This window comes from Pongo abelii, chromosome 2 (assembly GCF_028885655.2).
Source record: "Pongo abelii isolate AG06213 chromosome 2, NHGRI_mPonAbe1-v2.0_pri, whole genome shotgun sequence".
In the NCBI taxonomy this organism is placed as follows: Eukaryota; Metazoa; Chordata; class Mammalia; order Primates; family Hominidae; genus Pongo; species Pongo abelii.
Genome location: NC_085928.1, coordinates 102,021,033 through 102,045,041, shown reverse-complemented (window position 1 = coordinate 102,045,041; position 24,009 = coordinate 102,021,033). Strand labels below are relative to the sequence as shown.

Here is a 24,009-nt window from a genome sequence, read left to right as displayed (position 1 = left end):
TGCTTGTCTGTAAAGTATTTTATTTCTCTTTCACTTATGAAGCTTAGTTTGGCTGGATATGAAATTCTGGGTTGAAAATTCTTTTCTTTAAGAATGTTGAATATTGGCCCCCACTCTCTTCTGGCTTGTAGCGTTTCTGCCGAGAGATCCGCTGTTAGTCTGATGGGCCTCCCTTTGAGGGTAACCTGACCTTTCTCTCTGGCTGCCCTTAACATTTTTTCCTTCATTTCAACTTTGGTGAATCTGACAATTATGCGTCTTGGAGTTGCTCTTCTCGAGGAGTATCTTTGTGGCGTTCTCTGTATTTCCTGAATCTGAATGTTGGCCTGCCTTGCTAGATTGGGGAAATTCTCCTGGATAATATCCTGCAGAGTGTTTTCCAACTTGGTTCCATTGTCCCCGTCATTTTCAGGTACACCAATCAGACGTAGATTTGGTCTTTTCACATAGTCCCATATTTCTTGGAGGCTTTGCTCGTTTCTTTTTATTCTTTTTTCTCTAAACTTCCCTTCTCGCTTCATTTCATTCATTTCATCTTCCATCGCTGATACCCTTTCTTCCATTTGATCGCATCGGCTCCTGAGGCTTCTGCATTCTTCACGTAGTTCTTGAGCCTTGGTTTTCAGCTCCATCAGCTCCTTTAAGTACTTCTCTGTATTGGTTATTCTAGTTATACATTCTTCTAAATTTTTTTCAAAGTTTTCAACTTCTTTGCCTTTGGTTTGAATATCCTCCCGTAGCTCGGAGTAATTTGATCGTCTGAAGCCTTCTTCTCTCAGCTCGTCAAAGTCATTCTTCGTCCAGCTTTGTTCCGTTGCTGGTGAGGAACTGCATTCCTTTGGAGGAGGAGAGGCGCTCTGCTTTTTAGAGTTTCCAGTTTTTCTGCTCTGTTTTTTCCCCATCTTTGTGGTTTTATCTACTTTTGGTCTTTGATGATGGTGATGTACAGATGGGTTTTTGGTGTGGATGTCCTTTCTGTTTGTTAGTTTTCCTTCTAACAGACAGGACCCTCAGCTGCAGGTCTGTTGGAGTACCCGGCAGTGTGAGGTGTCAGTCTGCCCCTGCTGGGGGGTGCCTCCCAGTTAGGCTGCTCGGGGGTCAGGGGTCAGGGACCCACTTGAGGAGGCAGTCTGCCCGTTCTCAGATCTCCAGCTGCGTGCTGGGAGAACCACTGCTCTCTTCAAAGCTGTCAGACAGGGACATTTAAGTCTGCAGAGGTTACTGCTGTCTTTTTGTTTGTCTGTGCCCTGCGCCCAGAGGTGGAGCCTACAGAGGCGGGCAGGCCTCATTGAGCTGTGGTGGGCTCCACCCAGTTCCAGCTTCCCAGCTGCTTTGTTTACCTAAGCAAGCCTGGGCAATGGCGAGCGCCGCTCCCCCAGCCTCGCTGCCGCCTTGCAATTTGATCTCAGACTGCTGTGCTAGCAATCAGCGAGACTCCGTGGGCGTAGGACCCTCTGAGCCAGGTGCGGGATATAATCTCCTGTTGCGCCGTTTTTTAAGCCCGTCGGAAAAGCGCAGTATTCGGGTGGGAGTGACCCGATTTTCCAGGTGCCGTCTGTCACCCCTTTCTTTGACTAGGAAAGGGAACTCCCTGACCCCTTGCGCTTCCCGAGTGAGGCAATGTCTCGGCCTTCTTCGGCTCGCGCACGGTGTGCGCACCCACTGACCTGCGTCCACTGTCTGGCACTCCCTAGTGAGATGAACCCAGTACCTCAGATGGAAATGCAGAAATCACCTGTCTTCTGCGTTGCTCACGCTGGGAGCTGTAGACCGAAGCTGTTCCTATTCGGCCATCTTGGCTCCTCCCCGCTTTTTTCTAATTGCAATTTTTATTGAGATAATTGTAGACCCCCTTTTTATTTTTTGCACTAGCATTATGTACAAACCTCTTCTTCTCCATACCCTTGTCCAATTTCTTGTCATGTTCTCCTGCCCAAGGATTCTCCGTGGTGATGAATTTTGAGGTAGCCAAAAGCAACAGTGGCTTTGCAAGGGCTTGCTCCTCCCACAATAAAAACTCTATAAACCCTTGTCCTCCAGGTGGTGGATATGCATGCACCCTGGCGGCATCTGCTACTCCCTTTGCATAAGACGGGAGGGTATACGTTTCCTGAGCTGATCTGACCCTGAGAGCCAGGGTGGGTGAATGCTGTTTTGTTGCTGGTAGAGGGATCTGTAGGCCAATGGAGGGTCAGGATTGGGGTCCTGCTGGGGAGACCATTTAGTTCTCTGGCTCCAGGGTATTGGGGGAGGTCGAGTGGGCAAACACAGGGGAGGCAGGGCATGGTCCAGCGCTCACAGGTGCTAGGTAGGCTCATGCACCACACTGGGAAAAGGTAGGGAAGTCTAGCAGGGATGGGCTGGGGCTGCCGGGGCTGCTACTGGCTGAAAGTCATTTTAGGGAAATTTATTGGGTGAGCAAGCTATGGGCCTCCCTCCCCATCTCCTGCTACTGAGAAGTCAGGCCTTGCTCTATAAAATGGGGGAGAGGGGTAGACAAGTGCAGTTGCATGCATGGGTTGGGGGCATCTGCAGTGCTTCCCCTGACTCAGCCCTTAACTCTGGGTGGGCTCATTGCTCACATGCAGTGTCCAGGGCAGGCCCCACCGTCTCCTAGTGGGACTCGGGGTACTGTATGCCTGTCCAGATTAGGAGGAGACCTCTCCCTCCTTCTTGCTCTTCTGTTACCCATGGGTCATGGGCTGGGGCTTGTGGCAGGCAGGCAGTCTAGGCATCCATGTGTCTGGGGGCTGAGACAGAGGCTGGCAAGGGCTGACTGACACTGGGTTCTTCTCCTAGGAACTTCGGCTGGGGCATCTCCCTGAGAAGCAGCATGGAGCAGCCTAACAGTAAAGGCTATAGCCCAGGAAGGACCCCTCAGGGCCCAGAGTGCAGCAGTGCTCCTGCAGTCCAAGCGGGGACCTACAGGGGCCTAGAGTATAACCCGGGGAAGATTCTTCCAGGATCAGACTATGGGTTGGGAAATCCTCCAGCCCTTGACCCCAAGCTCCCACATTTACCCCTGCCCCCGGCCCTACCCACACTCTCAGACTTGGGGCAGCCCCGGAAGTCACCCCTGACAGGCACTGATAAGAAGTACCCGCTGATGAAGCAGCGTGGGTTCTACTCCGACATCCTCAGCCCTGGAACCTTGGAACAACTTGGGGTGAGTATGGCAGCCATCCCCTACCAAGCCTCAACCCTTTCTCTGGGCTCCGTTCACCCACCCTTTCATCCTTCTCCCCATCAGTCAGTCCATCTGTTCATTTAGCTGTCTGTCTATTGATCTATCCATCTGTCTTTCTATCCATCTGCCCCCTATTACCCCCTCATCCACCCTTCCATCCATTTTTCTCACCACCCATCCATCTGTCCATTCATTTGACAACTCATTACTGAGCTCCTGCTGTGTGCCAGGCCCTGGATGGAGCCCTGGAGATGCAGCAGGGATGAGATGCTCACATCCCTATTGTCATTGTCATGGGGCAGTGGCTTTGGTAGGGAAGACCCCTTCCCCTGGTTCTGGTTGGGAAGGTTCCACAGATGAGGTGATGTACTGCTGAGATCTAAGAGACAGGATGTAAGAGTGGGGCCTGGGAGCGTGTTCCAGGCAGGGGAGACAACAGGTACAAAGACCTGGGGTCCCTGAGAGAGGGCATGGCTGTGTGAAGAAGAAGGCTAGAATGCGAGGGGAAAGATCGAGGGAGGAGGCTGGGGGCAGGGGAAAGAGGAGAGGGAATGACGAGGAGAGAATTCAGAGGCCTGTAGGTCCCAGGCAGCCTTAGGCTTTAGGCCAAGAAAGACAGGGTGAGGACCCCCTGATATGCATTAAACCTGCAGTGCCAGTGGCCCTTGGGAGAGGAGGTATGTACGGAGATACCTGCTGGCCTTGCAGTACCTGCTTCTTGGCTCAGCCCCGGGATGCACTGTGGAGTGTTCTCAGATCAAGGAGGGGGGCTGGGCTGGACCAGAATGGGGTGGGGCCAGGATGTCCTGGGTAGCCACAGCTTGTTGCCCACTGTGGCCTTTGAACGGGGAATTGTGCGTACTCACTGGTTCTGCCCACTCCTGTGCTCCTGGAGTGCTCCCTGGTGGGCCTCAAGGGAGGCGCCTGGGCTCGGGGTCCCTCCCGGGTCCTGCCTGTCCCTGGGAGGTTGACACATACTCAGGGCTCCATGGTTTGGTTTCAGGAGGTGTGTTGTGGCCCCCGAATGAGCCAGAACCTCCTGCGGCAGGCTGACCTCGACAAGTTCACCCCAAGAGGTCAGTGCTCAGGAGGGCTGTGTGAGTGGGTCCCGGTAGGAATTTCGAAGCAGGCTTTTGGCCTCAGGGAGACAGCCTTTTCTTGGCTGTGGGCCCCAGCTTCCTTAACTGTGGAGCAGGGATAATAAGAAACAGGGTGCTTCACAAATGCCCACTCATAGTGAGTGCTCAGTCAGCCACAGCTACCGAGTCATTACTCTTAGTGGAGCCATGACCTTGACACTGGGCTGGGCTGGGCTGCCAGGGGTCAGAGCCACAGCTTTCTTTCCCTGGCTGAGGTCAGAAGGGCATATGGGTGTATTTTCTGCCTCCTCTGGAATGTGGGCCCTGAAGACACCAGGACTGTCTGAGTTGCTTCCTGCTGGGGCCCCAGCACCTAGAACAGGACCTGGCTCAGATAGATGCCTGGGAGATCCCTGCTGAAGGAGGAAAGGGGGCCTCTCCTCTCAGGCTCATGGAGAGTCTCAGAGCACAGCTGGGGTGGCGAGGACTGGGACAGGTCTGCAGGGTGTGGGGCCTTCCCCAGTGGCGGAGGGGAGAACAGGGGCTCCAGGAGAAGCTCTGAGTGGTGGTGAGGAACTGCGCAGGTGGCCTCCCACCTGGCTGGAGTTTGTGCCTCTCCCCTGGCAGACAGGATGTCCCCTTGGATCAGGCCCAGATGCCCTGTGGCTCCCTCTGTCGGCCCCTCCTCCCCACCCCCAGGAAAGACCTGGCTCCTTCCTGCCGCTGTCCAGACCAGTCCTCTTGGAACCCACAGGGCTTAGAAAACATCACGAGCATGTATATTTGTGCACTTACCTGAGGGTCTGGCCTATTGTTTCCAACAGTCTCACAAGTATCTGTGACCCAGAAAATGGTTACTAACCGCAGATCTCAGCACTGGGGGTATTGGGAATGGTGCTCCTGCCACACATGGCAGGGTGGGCAGGGGGTAATCGGCAGATGGCAGCTCTGCCCACATGAGAAAAAGCAGCCCCCAGCGGCACAGGGTAGTGTCAATCAGGGCTCTCAGCAGCCAGTAGTGGACATTCACTCTGCTGCCCAAGGGCTGGGGTAGCCTGCCCCGGCCCGCAGACACAGCAGGGTCTGGAGGCCAGGCATGGGTCTCTTCGCCCTGGCTCCTTCTTGGCCACTGAGTGGGTCCTGGGGATGGAGTGGCGTCACGCAGCCTCAAGAGCTGGTGATTAGGGCTCTGAAAACAGCCTTCTTGGCAGCCCTGAGATCTGGGCCTTTTTGGTGCAAAGAGGGGGGTCCCTTGACTACTCAGCAGCCTGGTGAGAGCAGACTCCAGCTAATGGTGGAGGCTCCGCTGAGCCTTGGACACCGCCCAGGCCCCACCTCTGGTGGTCTCTGTGGGACCCCAGATGCCACTCCCAAGCGTGACCCTCCTGCAGCATGACCACCTCTTGGTCCCAAGAAGGCAGTAAGGCCCAAGGAAGGGGTCACCAGGGCCCCTGGGACTCTGGACCCTTCTTCCAACTGGAAAATAGAGGGCACCATCAGGAGGCTGCCCAGAGCCCACCCAGGCCCTGGGAAATGTGGCCATCCCCTCCTAAAGCAAATGCCCACACCCGTCTCCCCACCTCTGTGGTCTCACTTTGCCTGGGACTTTCTTCTCCATTGACTATCTGGTGTCACGGGCAAACTGAGATGGATGGTCACCCTATCAATGGGTCTCTCCCCACCAACTCCCCTTCCCCCAGGTATGGAATGGAAGCCTCTGTATACCCTGCTCATCTAAGTAGGGGCAGTCATTTTGTGACTTGAGGGTCCTGCAGGGCCAGAGTGGTGGAGCCACCCACAGTATCCAGGATGCCTCAAGCTGGCAATGGCCTCAGGGAATGAATATCAGACTCCAATATGCTGAGGGGGCCTCTGCAGTAGGGGTGGGAGGAGACCATCCCATTTCATCTTCCTATCCAGTGGTAACCCTCTCCCTTGTTGAACTCAACACCTGGCCTGAGCAATGGCCCCTGGTGCTGGGTGGTATGGAAAGGAGTGGTCAAGCATGCTGGCTCTGGACAGGGAGAGCAGGGCTAGGACAGACCTTCTGGAAGCCACTGTCCCTCCAGGCTCATAGCACCAGGACACCTGGTGCCATGCCTGTGTTCTCCCAGCCACTGCCCAGCCACAGGAAAGCTCTGAGCTTCCCACACTCCAAAGCATACTACCTGGTTGGTGATTTATTTTATGGGGTGGAGGCTGGTTTTTGGGTGCTGGCCTGAGCCCCAAAGCCCCTGCCCCTGCTTCTGCCTGCAGTCGGAACCTTCGAGGTTCCTGAGGACTTCCAGGAGCGCATGGAGCAGCAGTGCATCGGGTCCACCACCCGGCTGCTCGCCCAGTCTGACTTCCCACTGCAGGCCTACGAGCCCAAGGTGCAGGTGCCTTTCCAGGTGCTGCCAGGCCAGCGTCCTCGCAAGATTGAGATCGAGAGGTACGGCTGGGTGGGCTGTGGGGAGACTGTCCGGGAGGTGGCATCCACCCGTCTCAGGGGATGAGGAACTGCAGATCGCCAGGTGACAATCCTCATGGCAGAGCCTGTGCACAAGTGTTTAAATCGAATCTTCTAGCCCTTTGGTGTCTTAATAGGAACAATTTACATGTTATGGAGTTGGGGAAGGTGGCGTTGAGGTCAATGAATGGGACTGTGGGGCGGGACAGAAGGGCAGTTGGAGCCCAGGACACCAGCCCCAGCCACCACACCACTTCCTGATGAGTCTCAGAGGGGCGGAGGGCTCCAGAGGGGTCTCTCGGCCACACCCCTGTCCCCACAACCCCATAGGCCTTTGTGGACACCCATGGAGCCACCTCACACGAGCCAAGCCATCCTGAGGTCCCCTCCCTGCCCTTGACCAGGAGGAAACAGCAGTACCTGAGCCTGGACATTGAGCAGTTGCTGTTCAGCCAGGGCATCGACTCCAACAAGCTCATGCCCAGGCACCTGGTCCCCCAGCACCCCCAAACCATCGAGCAGAGCCATGACCCACTCTTCCCCATCTACCTCCCACTGAAGGTGAGCCGGGCTTCCACAGATGGTTGAGGGACAGGGGCAGAAGTGCAGGACCTCAGTGGAAGCTCAGGAGTCAGATCGGAAAGTGGATTCCCACACCAGTCACCAGCACTCTCTTGTCAAACAGGGCAGGTCAACAATAGGAACCCATCCCAGGTACTTTGAGCATCCTAGATGGAGCGGGTGGGGCCCCCAGCCCCCCTGGAATGCTGAGTCTTTGCTTCTTCCCTGGGCAGCCTGTATGCCTGGCCTCGGCCTCCGTGCCACCCATGGGCAACCTAGATGTGGCCCAGCTGGACTGTGGAGTAGTCCTCCCTGACCAGTGCCCGCCTCAGGGTAGGCAGCTGCTTCTGGGCTCACTGAAATGGGAACAGCAGGGATGGAAGAGGGAATCAGTGCCACCCCCTTGGGATATAAATCAGGAAACGAATCCAGGGAGGAGAAAGAGGGAGCATGGCCTGGCTCTGGCTTTCACCCACCTCCCCTCCCCTCCTCTCTGCAGCCCTGAGTGTCTCTCGCCTGATGGTCCCTGTAAGGAGGTAAAGCTGAGTCTAGCTAAGGGCTGCCTCCTGACAGCCCCGAATCTCACCAGTTCCAAGTTGGAGTAGGGTCCCCAGGAAAACCCAAGGGCCACCTCTTCCCTTGGTCCTGAGCTAGGTGGCCCTGGGCAGTGGAAGAAAGAACCCACCACCTGCTCTGGGTCCCTGGACACCCCTCTGCCTGAGCCTCAGGTGGCTTGGCTGGATGGGGATCCAGGGTTTCACCCAACCAGATGCTGTGTACCCCTGGGAGCAGCAGTGGAGAGGCTCAACCCTCAGTCCTAGCAGTGCAGAGGGTCAGCCCCCAGCCCCCAGTGGAGAGGGTCAGCCCCCAGTCCCACCTTGCAGCTCTCTCACCTGGGGAGGGTATTACTTAGGCACCCCATCCTTTGGCACACCCAGTCCCACCTGGGCCCCACTAGAGGAGCTGCTTCCTCCCAGTGTTGGCCTGCTTTCTTCCAGGTATTTGACGATGAGGACTTTGACTGCCGGACTCCCAGAGAGTGGATCAACATGGGCTTGGAGCCAGGGTCTCTGGACAGGAAACCTGTCCCGGGAAAAGCCCTCCTGCCCACTGATGACTTCCTGGGGCATGGTGAGCAAGGCCAGTCTGGAGTGGGGACACTATCTCATTCCAGTAGCAGCCCTGTCACAGACTCCTGGGCTCCCCTGGGACCTGGCAGCCACCGGAGGCGAGGGGTCTTTCAAGACCTCTCAGCTAGTAGACAGGCCTAGGAGCTGGCCTCACAGAGGCAGGAATGCAGGGACCAGGGAGAACATCATTGGGAGGGCTGGAAAAGGGACAGCTGGATGGTGTCTAGTGTTTTGAAAAATCTTTGATTTATTGGTAGTAAAATACGTACATGCTCATTGGGAATGTTGAAACATGCACGAGGGGCACAATTCCACTCTCCATCCCTCCACCCAGAAGCCCCATTGTTGCAGCTCTAACCATGGCCTCTCAGCTTTCACTTTTGTGTGCACAACACACACCATCACACACTTGCTCACAAACACACATCCCCATCATCACACATATTGACAAGCACATTCGCTGTCATACACACCCCCAACAACCTCTCTCATGTACACATTTTCACCACACAGAAACAAGCTCGCCTACTGTCACCCATCCACAACCACTGTCACACCTCACCATGCCCACTTGATGCCACACAGGTTTGCCTTGTCTTGGCCTTGTCTGTATCTGCCCAGGGAGTGCCCCTGGCTGCTCCTTTGGCCTCAGGCCTGCCCCACCGGCTGTGGAGGCTCTCCCGTTTCCTGCTGTGGAAAGCAATGCCAGGTGGGCATCCATGGCTGACGTCTCGGCCTGCACGGCTGGGTGTCGATGCAACATCCTAGGAAGGTGTGGGCCATCATTTGGGAAGTTGGAGGTGGCTGTTCCCCTGTGCAGGGCTGAAGGCTGCTCTGCTCCCCACCTGGTGGGGGGACAAGATGCTGTGAGTGGGGAGTGGGCCAAGTAGGCCAGCTCCAGGTGGGAAGTAGGATTGTGAGAGCCATGACTGGTTTTAAGACCGCGCAGTGAGTCCGTTGAGCAGGCTGTAAATTTATGTTTCATTTTAAAAGCATGTTAATGCTAGAATCAATTTCTCTGAACTAGACAAGAAGCCCAGAATGTTCCCTTTACTTTGGACTTAATTACAAAAATAATTTAACTCAACTGTTCCCAGATCGCCAATTCCTGGTGATAAAACCAGAAGGTTTGGGGCTGCATTAGCCTTAAATGCACCAAGTAGCAGCCTCCACCGAGGTGCTCTGCTTACACCCCTTCACGTGGCCCTGGTCTGGGGTGGTGGCACGGGTGGGAGGAGGGGTGAGCAGGGAGGGGCTCTGCCAGGGACCTCGTTTTCTGCTGGGAGCTTCCAGTGACATCTTTTCATCTGAGTTGAGCCGAGACAAGGCCAGCATTTTCAGAAAGGCAACCTACTAGGAAGGGAAGGGAAAAGCAAAACAGAGAAAGCAAAATAGGTGAGATATAGGCCTTCTTTACCCATCCTTTACTCATCTAGCTGGTGTCAACAGGTGGGGAGCATTTCCTGAGAATTCCAGCCCTTCCTTCCTCAACCCAGTCTGTAGAACTCAAACAAAACGAAACAAAACAAGACAAAACCCAGGGGGCCAGGCGTGGTGGCTCATGCCTGTAATCCCAATACTTTGGGAAGCCAAGGCAGGCGGATCATGAGGTCAGGAGCTCAAGACCAGCCTGAACAACATGATGAAACCCCGTCTCTACTAAAAATACAAAAATTAGCTGGGCGTGGTGGCGCGCGCCTGTAATCCCAGCTACTAGGGAGGCTGAGGCAGGAGAATTGCTTGAACCTGGAAGGCAGAGGTTGCAGTGAGTGGAGCTCACGCCATTGCACTCCAGCCTGGGCAACAGAGCGAGACTCCATCTCAAAAAAAAAAAAAAAACAACAAAACCAGAAACAGGAACAAACAGAACAAAAATAAACAGTTTTTATCTCAGCTCACTGAAACCTCCACCTCCCAGGTTTAAATAATTTTTGTGCCTCAGCCTCCCAAGTAGCTGGGACTTCAGGCACACATCACTACTCCCAGCTAATTTTTTTGTATTTTTGTAGAGACGGGGTTTCACCATGTTGCCCAAGGTGGTCTCGAACTCCTGAGCTCAGGCAATCCGCCCACCTCTGCCTCCCAGAATGCTGGGATTATAGGCATGAGCCACCACGCCTGGCCTCAGTTTGTTTTTAAGCCACTGTGTATTGCGGCTGCTCTGCTGGGCACCATGTGTTTGCATCTTCCTTCTGCAAAAGTTTATCGAACACCTGCAAGGTACTAGTTTCCATTCCAGGCCCAGGGACACAGCTGTGACTGAGATGGGACAAAGTCGCTCCTGCCCTTAGTGAGTTGACACTAGTTTGAGCAGGTCAGCTGTGAACCAGGAGCTGATGCATAAGTAGTGTGACTTTCGGCACTGTGAGGAACAGAATGGGGTAACAAGTCAGAGAGTGCCTGGGACAGGGGTGCTATTTTAGGCACAGAGGCTTCTCCTTGGTGAAGGGAACAACCAGCAATGAGGCGACCTGAGTAGAGAGTGTTCCAAGCCGAGGGCACAGCCAGTGTGGAGGCTCTGCTGTGGGAACAAGGTAGAAACTCACAGGAATAGCCAGACATCCAGTGTGCTGGAGAGAAATGTGTGAGGGGCAGCGGCGGGAGGTAAGCTAGAGAAGTGGGCACAGGCTTTCAACCCAGGAAACCAGTGGGAGGCCCATCCTGACCAAAGAGCGGCTCCTGCCCTGCCCTGCCCTGCCGTGCCCTGTTCTCAGATGAGGGGCCCGGGGACTGAGCAGCCAGGGGCAGCCTGTGGGGAGGGCTTCACCCTGGCCATGGTCACCTTGAAGGGGGTCCAACTCATTCATGACCTTTACAACTGGGTTCTCAGCAGGTCTCCTTTAACTTGGGTCTTTTGTGCCGCCTGTCCCAGCCTCCCATTGACCTGTGTGTCTCTCTGCCCTGGTGGAGGTTGTGCTGAGCACCAGGGCAGAGAAACCTGGTCTTTCTGGCTCTTCCTGCAGCACGGGGTTCCTCAGAGGCCAGCTCAGCTGGGAGGAAGCAGGGCCCTGGCTCTGCTGGAGCAGAGAGGGGCATCCTAGCGGGAGAGACACCAGACTGGTGATCTCTGAGACCCATTCCCAGCGCTGCTGCCAGCACTCAGAGGCCACTTCCTGCCCCCATGGCAGGGGGCACTGGTGGAGTTTCCTCTCCTGTTTCAGAGGACCCCAAGAGTCAGAAGCTGAAGTACAAATGGTGCGAGGTCGGCGTCCTGGACTACGACGAGGAGAAGAAGCTATACCTGGTACACAAGACAGACGAGAAAGGCCTGGTGCGAGATGAGATGGGGAGGCCCATCCTGAATGCAGGGGTCACCCCTGAAGGTATGAGATCCTGCTGCTGCCCCAAGCAGACCGCCAGCTTGGGCCTGGCCGGCCTGTGACTGAGGCCAACTCCACCCAGGGCACTGCCAGATCAGGTCTGAATTCTACTTTTCTGTTTGCCCAATGCCCTGACCGGTGAGGACCAGAGGACTCATCACTCAGAGACCCCAGAAAGGGCAAGTGGCCATTATTTGGCATGTCAGCTCTGAGCCCAAGTCCCATCAATAAGTGATGCCTGCCCTGGGTGTGGGATCAAGGGATGGGCACTTGAACAGCCATGCCTGTATAACTCCTTGTCTAAATACTTTTTTTTTCTTTGAGATGGAGTCTGGCCCTGTCACCCAGGCTGGAGTGCAGTGGTGCAATCTTGGCTCATTGTAACCTCTTCCTCCTGGGTTCAAGTGATTCTCGTGCCTCAGTCTCCCAAGTAACTGGGATTACAGGTGCCCATGACCACACCCAGCTACTTTTTTGTAATTTTAGTAGAGACAGGGTTTTACCATGGTGGCCAGGTTGGTCTCGAACTCCTGGCCTCAAGCATCCTCCCTCCTCGGCCTCCCAAAGTGCTGAGATTACAGGTGTCAGCCACCGCGCCCCAGCCTTGTCTAAGTGCTTTCACATCCGTCCGTGACACCTTGTGAGATGGGCCGGGCAGGGAGTGTCGTCATGCCCATTTCACAGATGCGACAGGGGGTCAGAAGAGGGAAACAATTTGTTCAGGGCCACTGGGCATCCACAGCACAGCCGGCCGGAACCTGAAAGCCTGACTGCATGTCCCCTTCTGCCTTTCACCTGGCCCCCAGGAAGGCCACCCCTTCAGGTCTGTCAGTACTGGGTGCCACGGATCCAGCTTCTCTTCTGTGCTGAGGACCCTTGCATGTTCGCACAACGTGTGGTCCAGGCCAATGCCCTGCGCAAGAACACGGAGGCGCTGCTGCTCTACAACTTGTATGTGGACTGCATGCCCTCTGACGGCCAGCGTGTCATCAGTGAACAGAGCCTGAGCAAGATCAAGCAGTGGGCCCTGAGCACGCCTCGGATGCGCAAAGGCCCCTCGTGAGTCCCCACTCGGCCTTCCCCATTCTGGGCATCGCCTTCTTCAGGGAACCTTCCCATAGGAAGTTGGTGCTACTCCAGGGTGGAGCTCCCTCAGGGCTCATCTGTTTGAGACTGTCCTGCCTATTGCCCTATGGACTTGTTGGGGCCTCAAACAATTTTTTGTTCATCTCCAGATCCCTCATTATCCATATGGACTCCTGGATCCTTATTTTATTCAAAGGGTTACAATTGACTACTTTTTTAAAATTTTGATGCTCAAATTGTCCTAGATTTGGCCAGCGGAAGACTTTTCAAGCTAATTCCTGTGTCGTTTTACCATGTTTCCATCATTCTTCAAAACCCTTAGATGATGATTTATTAGCAAGATGCCCCTAAGATAACTTTACTTTCTGGCACAGCAAGAATTTCCAGGCTCATTGTGTACTTTCCCAGGTCCAGTCCTGAAACCAGCTGTTTCTCCAAGGAAGCTCTTTTTATTTATTATTTTAGTTTATTTTTTGAGACAGGTTCTTACTCTGTCACCCAGGCTGGAGTGCCTGGAGTGCAGTGGGGCCATCTTGGCTCACTGTAGCCTCAGTTTCCTGGGCTCGAGCAAGCCTTCCCCCTCAGCCTCCTGAGTAGCTGGGACTTAGGCATGTACCACAACATCTGGCTAATTTGGTTATTTTTTGTAGAGACAGATCTCCCTATGTTGCCCAGGCTGGCCTTGAATGCCTAGGCTCAAGTCAATCTCCCACCTTGGCTTCCCAAAGTGTTGGGATTATGGGCATGAGCCATCATGCCCAGCTGGAAGTTCCTTTTAGTTGAGGAATGATATTTAGAAGCCAAGATCTGGGCATTAGATGTGCTCATTGCTACTGGGATATCATTGCTTTGAGACTGCCACCGCAGACATATCTGGGAAATATATACACAGATGGTCCCCAATTTATGATGGTTTGACTTACCATTTTTCTTTCTTTTCTTTTCTTTCTTTCTTTCTTTCTTTTTTTTTTTTTTTTTTTTTGAGACAGAGTTTGACTCTTGTCACCCAGGCTGGAGTACAGTGGCTCGATCTTGGCTCACTGCAACCTCCGCCTCCTGGGTTCAAGAGATTCTCCTGCCTCAGCCTCCTGGGTAGCTGGGATTAAAGGCACCCACCACCATGCCTGGCTAATTTTTGTAGTTTTAGTAGAGACAAGATTTCACCATTTTGGCCAAGCTGGTCTCGAGCTCCCGACCTCAGGTAATCCACCCGTCTCGGCCTCCCAAAGGGATTACAGGTGTGAGCCACCATGCCCGGCCGACTTACCATTTTTCAACTTTACGATGGTGCGAAAGTGATATGCATTCAGTAGAAACTGTACTTCAAGCATCCACACAACCAATTTTTTTTTCATTTTCAGTACAGTATTCAATACATTTCAAGGAATTTTAAACACTTTATTATAAAATAGGCTTTGTGTTACATAATTTTGCCCAATTGTAGGCTAATGTGAGTGTTCTGAGCATATTTAAGGTAGATTAGGCTAAACTATGGTGTTCAGTAGCTTAGGTGTATCAAGTGCATTTTAAACTTACAACAGGTTTAGTTGGAATGTAGCCCCACTGTAAGTAGAGGAGCATCTGTAGTTTTATAGTCATGCATCACTTAACGATAGGGACATGTTCTGAGAAATGCGTCATTAGGTGATTTCATCACTGTGCAAACATCATAGTGTGTACTGACACAGACCTTGATGATATAGCTGGCTGCACACCCAGGATATGTGGTACAGCCTAGTGCTCCTAGGCCACAAACCTATACAGGGTGTGATTACTGAATACTGCAGGCAACTGTAACACAACGGCAAGTATTCATGTATCTAAACATAGAAAAGGTACAGTAAAAAAAATACAGTATACAAGATAAAACATGATACATCTATGTAAGGCACTTACCATGAATGGAGCTTGCAGGGCTGGAAGTTGCTCTGGTTGAGTCAGTGGGTGAGTGGTGACTGAACGTAAAGACCTAGGATATTACTATACACTACTGTGGACTTTATAAACACTTAGGCTACACTAAATTTATTTTAAATTTTTCTTTCTTCAATAATAAATTAACCCAACACACCTTAGGGCCAGGCATGATGGCTTACATCTGTAATCCCAGCACTTTGGGAGGCCAAGGTGGGTGGATTGATTGAGGCCAGGAGTTCAAGACTAGCCTGGCCAACATGACAAAACCCCATCTCTACTAAAAAAAAATACAAAAATTAGCTGAGCACGGTGGCACACGACTATAATACCAGTTACTTGGGAGGCTGAGGCCCTAGAATCGCTTGAACCTGGGAGGCAGAGGTTGCAGTGAGCTGAGATTACATCACTGCACTCCAGCATGGGTGACAGAGTGAGACTGCCTCAAAAAAATGTATATAATTAATTAACTAACTTTAGCTTACTTTAACTTTTCTTTCTTTCTTTTTCTTTTTTTTTGAGATGGAGTCTCGCTCTGTCGCCCATGCTGGAGTGCAGTGGCGTGATCTCTGCTTACTGCAAGCTCTGCCCCCCGGCGCCTGCCACCATGCCCGGCTAATTTTTTTGTATTTTTAGTAGAGACGGGGTTTCACCGTGTTCGCCAGGATGGTCTCGATCTCCTGACCTCATGATCCGCCTGCCTCGGCCTCCCAAAGTGCTGGGATTACAGGCATGATCTATAAGCTTTTTAAAAAAATGTGTGATTTTTTTTTTTTTGCTTTTTAAACAAAAAAAGCAATGTGTGAATTTTTTTTTTTTTTTTTTTTGCTGCTCTCCCAAGTAGCTGGAATTACAGGTGCCTGCCACCACGCCCAGCTAATTTTTGTATTTTCAGTAGAGACGGGGTTTCACCATGTTGGCCAGGTTGGTTTTGAACTCCTGACCTCAGGTGATCCACCTGCCTGGGCCTCCCAAAGTGCTGGGATTATAGGTGTGAGCCACCGCACCTGGCCCTTTTTCCCTTTTGTTTTTTGTTTTTTGTTATTTTGAGATGGAGTTTTGTTCTTGTTACCCATGCTGGAGTGCAGTGGCGCAGTCTCAGCTCACTGCAACCTCCATCTCCTGGGTTCAAGCGATTCTCCTGCCTCAGCCTCCTGAGTAGCTGGGATTACAGGCATGTGCCACCATGCCCGGCTAATTTTGTATTTTTAGTAGAGACGGGGTTTCTCCATGTTGGTCAGGCGGGTCTCGAACTCCCGACCTCAAGTCGCCCACCTCGGCCTCCGAAAGTGCTGGGATTACAGGCCTGAGCCACTGCGCCCGGCCCCTTTTTCCCATTTTTTAAATGGGATTATTCGTTTTTTCCTTGTACAGTTGTTTAAGTTTCTTATAGATTCTGGATATTAGACCTTTGTCAGATGCATAGTTTGTGAATATTTTCTCCAGTTCTGCAGGTCGTCTGTTTACTCTGTTGATACTTTCTTTTGCTGTGCAAAAGCTCTTGAATTAGGTCCCACTCTTCAATTTTTGTTTTTGTTGCAATTGCTTCTGAGGACTTAGTCATAAATTCTTTCCCAAGGCCAACATCCAGAATGGTGATTCCTAGGTTTCTTCTAGGATTCTTATGGTTTGAGGTCTGACATTTAAATCTTTAATCCTGGCTGGACGAGATGGCTGACACCTGTAATCTCAGCACTTTGGGAGGCCGAGCAAGGTGGATGGTTTGAGCTCAGGAGTTCAAGATCAGCCTGGACAACATGGTGAAACCCCATCTCTACCAAAAAACACAAAAAAATTAGCCAGGCGTGGTGGGGCGCGCCTGTTGTCCCAGCTCCTTGGGAGGCTGAGGTGGGAGGATCACTTGAACCTAGGAGGTGGAGGTTGCAGTGAGCCGTGCTGGTACCACTGCACTCCAACCTGGGTGACAGAGCCAAACCCTTTCTCAGGAAAAAAAAAAAAAAAGAACAACTTAAATCTTTAATCCATCCTGAGTTAATTTTTGTTTATGGTGAAAGGTAAGGGTCTGGTTTCAATCTTCTGCATATGGCTGGCCAGCTATCCCAGCACTATTTATTGAATAGGGGGTCCTTTCCCCATTGCATATTTTGGTCAACTTTGTTGAAGATCAGATGACTGTAGGTGTGTGGCTTTATTTCTGCGCTCTCTATTCTGTTACATTGGACTATGTGTCTGTTTTTGTAACAATACTATGGTGTTTTGGTTACTGTAGCCTTCCTTGTAGTACAGTTTGAAGATAAGGTGATGCCTCCAGCTTTGTTCTTTTTGCTTAGGTTTGCTTTGGCTATGCAGGCTCTTTTTAGGTTTCATATGAATTTTAGGCTAATTTTTTCCTAGTTCTGTGAAAAATGACTTGGTAGTTTGATGGGAATTGTGTTGAATCTGTAGATTGCTTTAGGCAGTGTGGCCATATTAACAGTATTGATTCTTCCAGTCCATCAGCATGGAGTGTTTTTCCATTTCTTTGTGTCATCTCTGATTTCTTCTAGCAGTGTTTTGTAGTTCTTCTAGAGATCATTTACCTCCTTGCTTAAATGTATTCCTAGGTATTTTTTTTTTGTGGCAATTGTAAATGGGATTGTGTTCTTGATTTGGCTCTTAGCTTGAACATTATTGGTGTATGGAAATGCTTCTGATTTTTGTACATTGATTTTGTTTCCCGGAACTTCACTGAAGTTGTTTATCAGTTCCAGGAGCCTTTTGGCGGAGTTCTAATGCTTTTGGATCTGCATTTTACTTTGTTTGATATCAACATAGCAACCTGACATTTTATTATTTCCATTTGCCTGATAAATCCCTCTATTTTGAGACTTTCTAAACTAATTCATTTTAGATCAGTTTCTTACTTTCAGCATATAGTTTGGGTTTTATTTGTGAGCCAAATTTAAAACCTTTTTCTTGTAATAAGCCCATTCACATTTATTGGTATGTCTAATAGGTTTGGGCTCAACTCAGTCATATTACTTTATATTATCATTATGTGTATTGTAATACAATGCTATGTTTCTTTCTCTACATGATATGTTTTCTAGTTCTTCTATTTTAAAAATTTCTTTTGGCGTTTAGGAAGGTCTGTACCTTTACTTTAGTGGTTTCTTTTATAGTCTCCATTATCCCCTGCTTTCCTACTTAACCCTTTAGTATCTGGCCTGTTTCATTGTTGTTGTTTGTTTTGTTTTGTTTTGAGACAGGGTCTTGCTCTGTCACCCACGCCACAGTGCAGTAGCACAACAATCATAGCTCACTTCAGCCTTGACCTTCTGGGTTCAAGCTATTCTCATACTTCAGCCTCCTGAGTAGCTGGGACCACAGGTGTGAGCTACCACGCTTGGTTAATTTTTGTATTTTTGTAGAGACAGGGTGTCCCTATGTTGCCCAGGCTGGTCTCAAACTCTTGGGCTCAAGCAATCGCTCACCTCAGCCTCCCAAAGTGCTGGGATTATAAGAGTGAGTCACCATGCTCAGCTCTACTTAATTAATTAATTAATTTATTTATTTTTGAGATGGAGTCTTGTTCTGTCACCCAGGCTGGAGTGCAATGGTGGGATCTCTGTTCACTACAACCTCTGCCTCCCGGGCTCAAGCTATTCTCCTGCCTCAGCCTCCTGAGTAGCTGGGATTACAGGCCCCTACCACCATGCCTGGATATTTTTTGTATTTTTAGTAAAGAAGGGATTTCATCATGTTGGCCAGGCTGTTTTTGAACTCCTGACCTCAAATGATCCACCCGCCCCTCGGCCTCCCAAAGTGCTGGGATTACAGGCATGAACCACTGTGCCCAGCCTCTACTTAATATTTTAACCGTTAAAATATTATTACTATTCCTCCATACTCATCTCCACCTTTTAGTCTTCAACTTACAATAAACTCTATTAAATGTATCAATCTTTTTTCTGAAGTCTCCCGTCATCTCTTGGTTGTATAAAGTTCCTTTTCTAGTAGATTCCTCATGAAGAGCTCAAGGGTATAGAGTTCCTTGAGTTCTCACATGTTTAAAACGTGAAGAACAGCTTGACCAGATATAAAATTCTTAGTTCACAGCTTTTTATTCTACGAGTTTTTAAAAAATGCTCCACTTTGGTTGCCTTGCCTGTGTGGTGCTTTTAAGAAGTCTGAGGCTGGCTGGGCACGGTGGTTCACGCCTGTAATCCCAGCACTTTGGGAGGCTGAGGTGGGTGGATCACCTGAGGTCAGGAGTTTGAGACCAGCCTGGTCAACATGGTGAAACCCCATCTCTACTAAAAATACAAAAAAAAAAAAAAAAAAAAAAAAGCCAGGTGTGGTGGCAGGTGCCTGTAATCCCAGCTACTCGGGAGGCTGAGGCAGGAGAATTGCTTGAACCTGGGAGGCAGAGCTTGCAGTTAGCCGAGTTTGTGCCACTGCACTCCAGCCTGGGTGACAGAGCCAGACTCCGTCTAAAAAAAAAAAAAAAAAAAAAAAAAAAAAAAAAAAAAAAAATTCCCTTGAATTATAGTTTTAAATCTTGGTTCTGTTCCATTCTTTTGTTTTTCTTCATCAAGGAATTCATTATGTATCTATATCTCTATGTATCTATGTATCTTTTTATATATTGCTGCTGCTTTGCGTATCTTTTAATTCAACCAGTTTCCGACCCTTTTTAGTTTTTTCTTTCTAATTTTATTTATTTTTTAAAATTTTATTTTCTTTCTTTTACTTCCTTTATTTTCTCTCATTTTTATTCTCTTGGTTATATCCTGCCTTTCTTCAATTTACTTCATTATGCTTTGATTTGACTCTGTTTTCTCTCGGGCACCTTGTAATTTCAGCTTCCTCCCTGAGATAATTTTATTTTCCATTTTTCCCTTGAGCTTAATTAAGTCTCTTTTCTTACCGACATTTGTCCATTTATATGTTTTATTTTTGAATTTCTGATTCAAGGTGGTTTTTCAGATGCCCAAACACTTGTTTAAGGCTATTTAGCTGAAGTATTGTGTTACAGTTTTCTTCAGCTTGGTCCTTGTTTATTTTTTTAGGGGTGATGGGAATTTTATCAGTTAAGATGCTCTCATCTTCTCAAACGTCCAAACAAAGCTAAAAGATGCTCTCTTTTTCTTATAGAAGCAAATGTAGTCGGTGTTCACCTATTCATTTCAGGATTTGGAGTGATTTGCAAGCTTTCTAGTTCAAGGGCGCCCTCTTCTGTCAGTATTGCACATTAGTTTTTTTTGTTTTTTTTTTTGGAATGCGCTCTGTGTGTGTGTGTGTGTGTGTGTGTGTGTGTGTGTCTGTGTCTGTGTCTGTGTACACACGTGCTGGGGAGAGGGATGTGGGTCCTCCAAGGTTTTTGTCCTCTTATCTTGCAGAACTCAAAATTTCACTTTTGCTTCTTTTCCCTTGTCCTCCAGTCTACAAATGACCCCTTTCCTTCTACCTCCTGTCCCATAAGTCATATGCCTTTCAAAGAACACTGCCTTTGAATTGCATGCCCTTAAGTCCCTTCCTTGTAGTAAGTGCTCTGATTTACCAGGGCTTTTTTTCAGTATTTTTACAGTTAGGGTTACTTTCTCTTTTTTTGAGATACGGTCTCACTTTCACCCAGGCTGGAGTGCCATGGCATAATCACAGCTAACTGCAGCCTCAAACTCTTGGGCTCAAGTAATCCTCCTGCCTCAGCCTCCCTGGTAGCTGGGACTACAGGCGTGTGCCACCACACCCGCTACTTTTTTTATTTTTTATAGAGATGAGGGTCTCACTTTGTTGCCCAGGCTGGTCTCGAATTCCTGGGCTCAATTCGTCCACCCACATCGGCCTCCCAAAGTGCTGGGATTACAGGCATTAGCCACTGCGCCCAGCCTGGGTTATTTTCTCTTTCTGGTAGGATTTTATTTATTTATTTATTTATTTATATTTATTTTTTGAGATGAAGTCTTGCTCTGTCACCCAGTCCGGAGTGCAGTGGTGTGATCTCAGCTTACTGCAACCTCTGCCTTCTGTGTTCAAATGATTCTCCTGCCCCAGCCTCCCAAGTAGCTGGGACTACAGGCGCTTACCACCACGCCTAGCTAATTTTTGTATTTTTAGTAGAGACAGGGCTTCACCATGTTGGCCAGGCTGGTCTTGAACTCCTGACCTCAGGTGATCCACCCACCTCGGCCTCCCAAAGTGCTTGGATTACAGGCGTGAGCCACTGCGCCTGGCCTCAGGTAGGATTTTAGGTCTATCTTAGGGTTACCACTATTTCCCTTTTCTGCAGTTTTTCTTAGACTGCCCTTGTTCTCTGTGAAAACTTGCAGCAAGAGTGTGTGAGAGACAGCTCACTGGAGATAGATTTTTTTTAATTTAAAGGTAATTTGAAGTCTAGGCATTCTGCTTATTCTAGTTGTGCTAAAGGTGTGGGTTTTGGTAGTGTTAGTTTTTTCTTCTTCCCTTCCTTCCTTCCTAGGATGTGTTGGGAAATTTGAATCGATATAGCCACCTTACCTTGGCTGTCCAGAAGTCTGTTTCTTGAATTTTATTCAATTTATAATGTTTTTGGCTGTAAGTATCAAAGATGCTGGTCTCGGATTGTCTTAGATAGCAGGGAAGTGCATTCCTGTACCTGTAGCAGGAAAACCAGTGCAGGACGCCCCAGGGTTGGTGCATCAGGGCTCTGTCTGCAGTGTATGCTGGCTTCATCTTCAGGCGAGATGGCAGCAGCAGTTTCATGACCACAACAAGGGTTGTCTTAGATTGGGTTCCCTAGAAGCAGACCCTGATTTGGGGACTCTTGTGCAAGCGATTGATGAAATCCTCTCAGGAGAAATCTATAAGGAAGTGAAGGAAGCAGGGTATAATAGAAGCAGCAGCTGGTAAAATATGGTTTTAGAAGTCTAGTCTCAGCCTGATCCTGTGCGAAACTCTGGAGCAAGCATGGCACCACCATATTTGTCCTGGAGGGAGCCAGAACAAGAGGGCTTGACTTTTTTTTTTTTTTTTTTTGAGACAGGGTCTTGCTCTGTCCCCCAGGCTGGAGTGCAGTGGAGCAATCTTAGCTCACTGCAAAGGGCTTGACTTTTATATCTCTGCATCAGTGGTTGATCATAACTGGGACATGTTCCCACACCTAAACCAACTGCAGTCGGGGCAAGCTCCACCACGACTGGCTTGGACTAGCTGAGATGTACCCCTGTAGCTGGGGCTGTAGTCATCTTCCCCTGAGTCAAGTGAGGAAGGATGGAATTCTGGAACAAAACTGAGGAAGAAGGGAGGGAGCGGATGTCAGGCCAGCAAGCAGCCATGTGTGGAAGTACCCATCTTGTGCCGGGCACTGGGGACAGAGCAGTGAACATTTCCAACAAAGAGCCTGCACCCTGGGGACTCTCAGCCTGGCCAGAAAGACAGACAATGAAAAATCTGGGTTTTTAGGGTTCTGATAAGTGCTGTGAAGACCAAGCGAGAGAAGGGAATAGAGATGTCTCAGAAGGCCTTCTTTACATTAGGCGGTCAGGGAAAGCCTTCCTCACAGTGGTGATAACATTTGAGTTGAGGTCTAAAAAAGTAAGGGAAGAAGAGGATTCTGGCAGAAGGAGCAGCAGTGCAGAGGCTGAGGTAGGGACAAGTTTGTGGTACTTGAGGAGCAGGGCAGGGTTACTGTGGCTGGGATGCAGAGAGAGATGTTGGTCCGGGAGGCTGGACCACATGCAGGGGCAGAGATGTGGCCATGGGCCGACAGTCTGTGCAAGCCATGGGTGGTGGTGAGCAGAGGAGTGGCTTGATCATTTACATGTTTAAAATATATTTTTTCCAACTCAAGTGGAGAATGAGTTGTAAGGGGGCAACAGTGGAAGCAGGGAGATCAATGAGGAGACTAATGCCATAATCAGGGCCACAGATCATGATGGTGGCTTGAACCAGAATAGTAGCTGAGCAGCAGCGGAGAAAGAGATATATTTGAGGTTTTCTCAGAGGTGGAGCCAATGAGAGCTGCTAATGGACTAAAAGCAAGCTCACCCCAGGTCTGGGGATTTCCAATCTCAAAGCCCAGTTTCAGGATCAGGTACAGGGGTCACCCACCCTCAGGTCCAGTCATGGTATTGCACATCCAGTAGCGGGAAGAGACAAGGGACCCCTCCCTAGGGCTTTGGTCAGTAGGGTGTGTGCAATGCTGTTCAGAGACAAGGAGGCTAGTGGGGATGGGGGCAAGCGAGGGACAGGGGATGGGGAGAAATGAAGAGCTTGCTTTCCGACATGCTGGTTCTGACATGTTGTGAGGCATCCAGTGTCAGTGTTGAGTGGGCTGGTGGATAAATGAGGGGAGAGAACTGCAGATAGGTGTGAGGGTTCTGGCTGAATAGAATAGGTGGTGTTCAGAGTCCGAGGCTGGAAGAACTCACCTGGTGGGAGGTGTAGCTGGGGAAGATGAGGATCTCAGGACCCCGGCACAGGCCAACGTTTAGAAGTCAGGGAGGTGAGGAAGATCCAGGGGAAGGGTGTCCCAGAAACTCCGTGAGGACAGCAGTGCAGCAGAGTAGGAGGGAGCCACTGTGCCAAGTTTCTGAGAGTCCAGTGAGATGGGGCAGAGCCTGGAGTGGCCTCAGGGGCAGCGAGGGAAGAGATGAGGATGGGAAGAAGTGAGCACACCAGTTTTTCATAAAGAAACACAAAGAGATAAAGTCAAGGGAGGGAAGGAAGTCAAGGGGCGGCTTCTAACGTGGGACATACCGGAGTGTGTGGGGACTGCTGGGAGGGCGTGGGAGGGAAGGCAAAGAGACTAAGGTGGCTGAGCTTGCTGGGCTCTGCCTGAGAGCAGGGCATGCCTTCTACCCTGGCAGAAGAAAGGGAGATTCCAGGGTGCGGAGATGGGGTCATTTCTGTCCAATGGCTTCTGAGTTCCGGATGAAATTCGAGGGACTTCACCCAGTGAGGGAGGGCGTGTCTGTGAGTTGGCAGAGAAGGTGAGAAAGAGTCTTTTCCAGGTTCCGAGGGAGTGAGTAGATTTCTAGGCCAGGTTGAGGGTGTGTTGAAGGTGAGACCAGTCCCCTGCCTGTGAAGTTCTCCAACTTCCCGCAGCTCTGGTGCAAGTGTGGGCTGCAGGAAACTGAGATTCCCTTGTGGTGCCACTACCAGGGCTAAAGGGACTATTCAGATGTGGCAGAGGTGGGAGGGAGGGAGAGATCAATGGCAGAGACCAACTCAAGGAACAGAAAGGCCTGTCCGCAAAGGACGGAGATGCCGGCTGGCTCAGATGAGGCCTGAGCAAGCCGGGTGCTGGAACACAGCGGCATAGGCAATGTGTGCTGAGAAGTGAGTGAGCGAGCGAGCGAGT

At 50.3% G+C, this 24,009-nt stretch overlaps 1 protein-coding gene across 1 annotated transcript in view; it reads left to right on the top strand.

Annotated features, from left to right (window-relative positions):
* Nucleotides 1-2,045: 2,045 nt before the first annotated feature.
* DNAH1 (dynein axonemal heavy chain 1) overlaps nt 2,046-24,009 on the top strand; it is a 78,646-nt gene continuing 56,682 nt past the window's right edge. The window contains exons 1-8 of the mRNA XM_054552144.2: nt 2,046-2,138; nt 2,800-3,166; nt 4,191-4,263; nt 6,523-6,697; nt 7,120-7,276; nt 8,275-8,407; nt 11,568-11,729; nt 12,533-12,785. Coding sequence (XP_054408119.2) covers nt 2,834-3,166; nt 4,191-4,263; nt 6,523-6,697; nt 7,120-7,276; nt 8,275-8,407; nt 11,568-11,729; nt 12,533-12,785 — 1,286 coding nt within the window. The 5' untranslated portion in view covers nt 2,046-2,138; nt 2,800-2,833. The remainder of the gene's footprint in view (nt 2,139-2,799; nt 3,167-4,190; nt 4,264-6,522; nt 6,698-7,119; nt 7,277-8,274; nt 8,408-11,567; nt 11,730-12,532; nt 12,786-24,009) is intronic.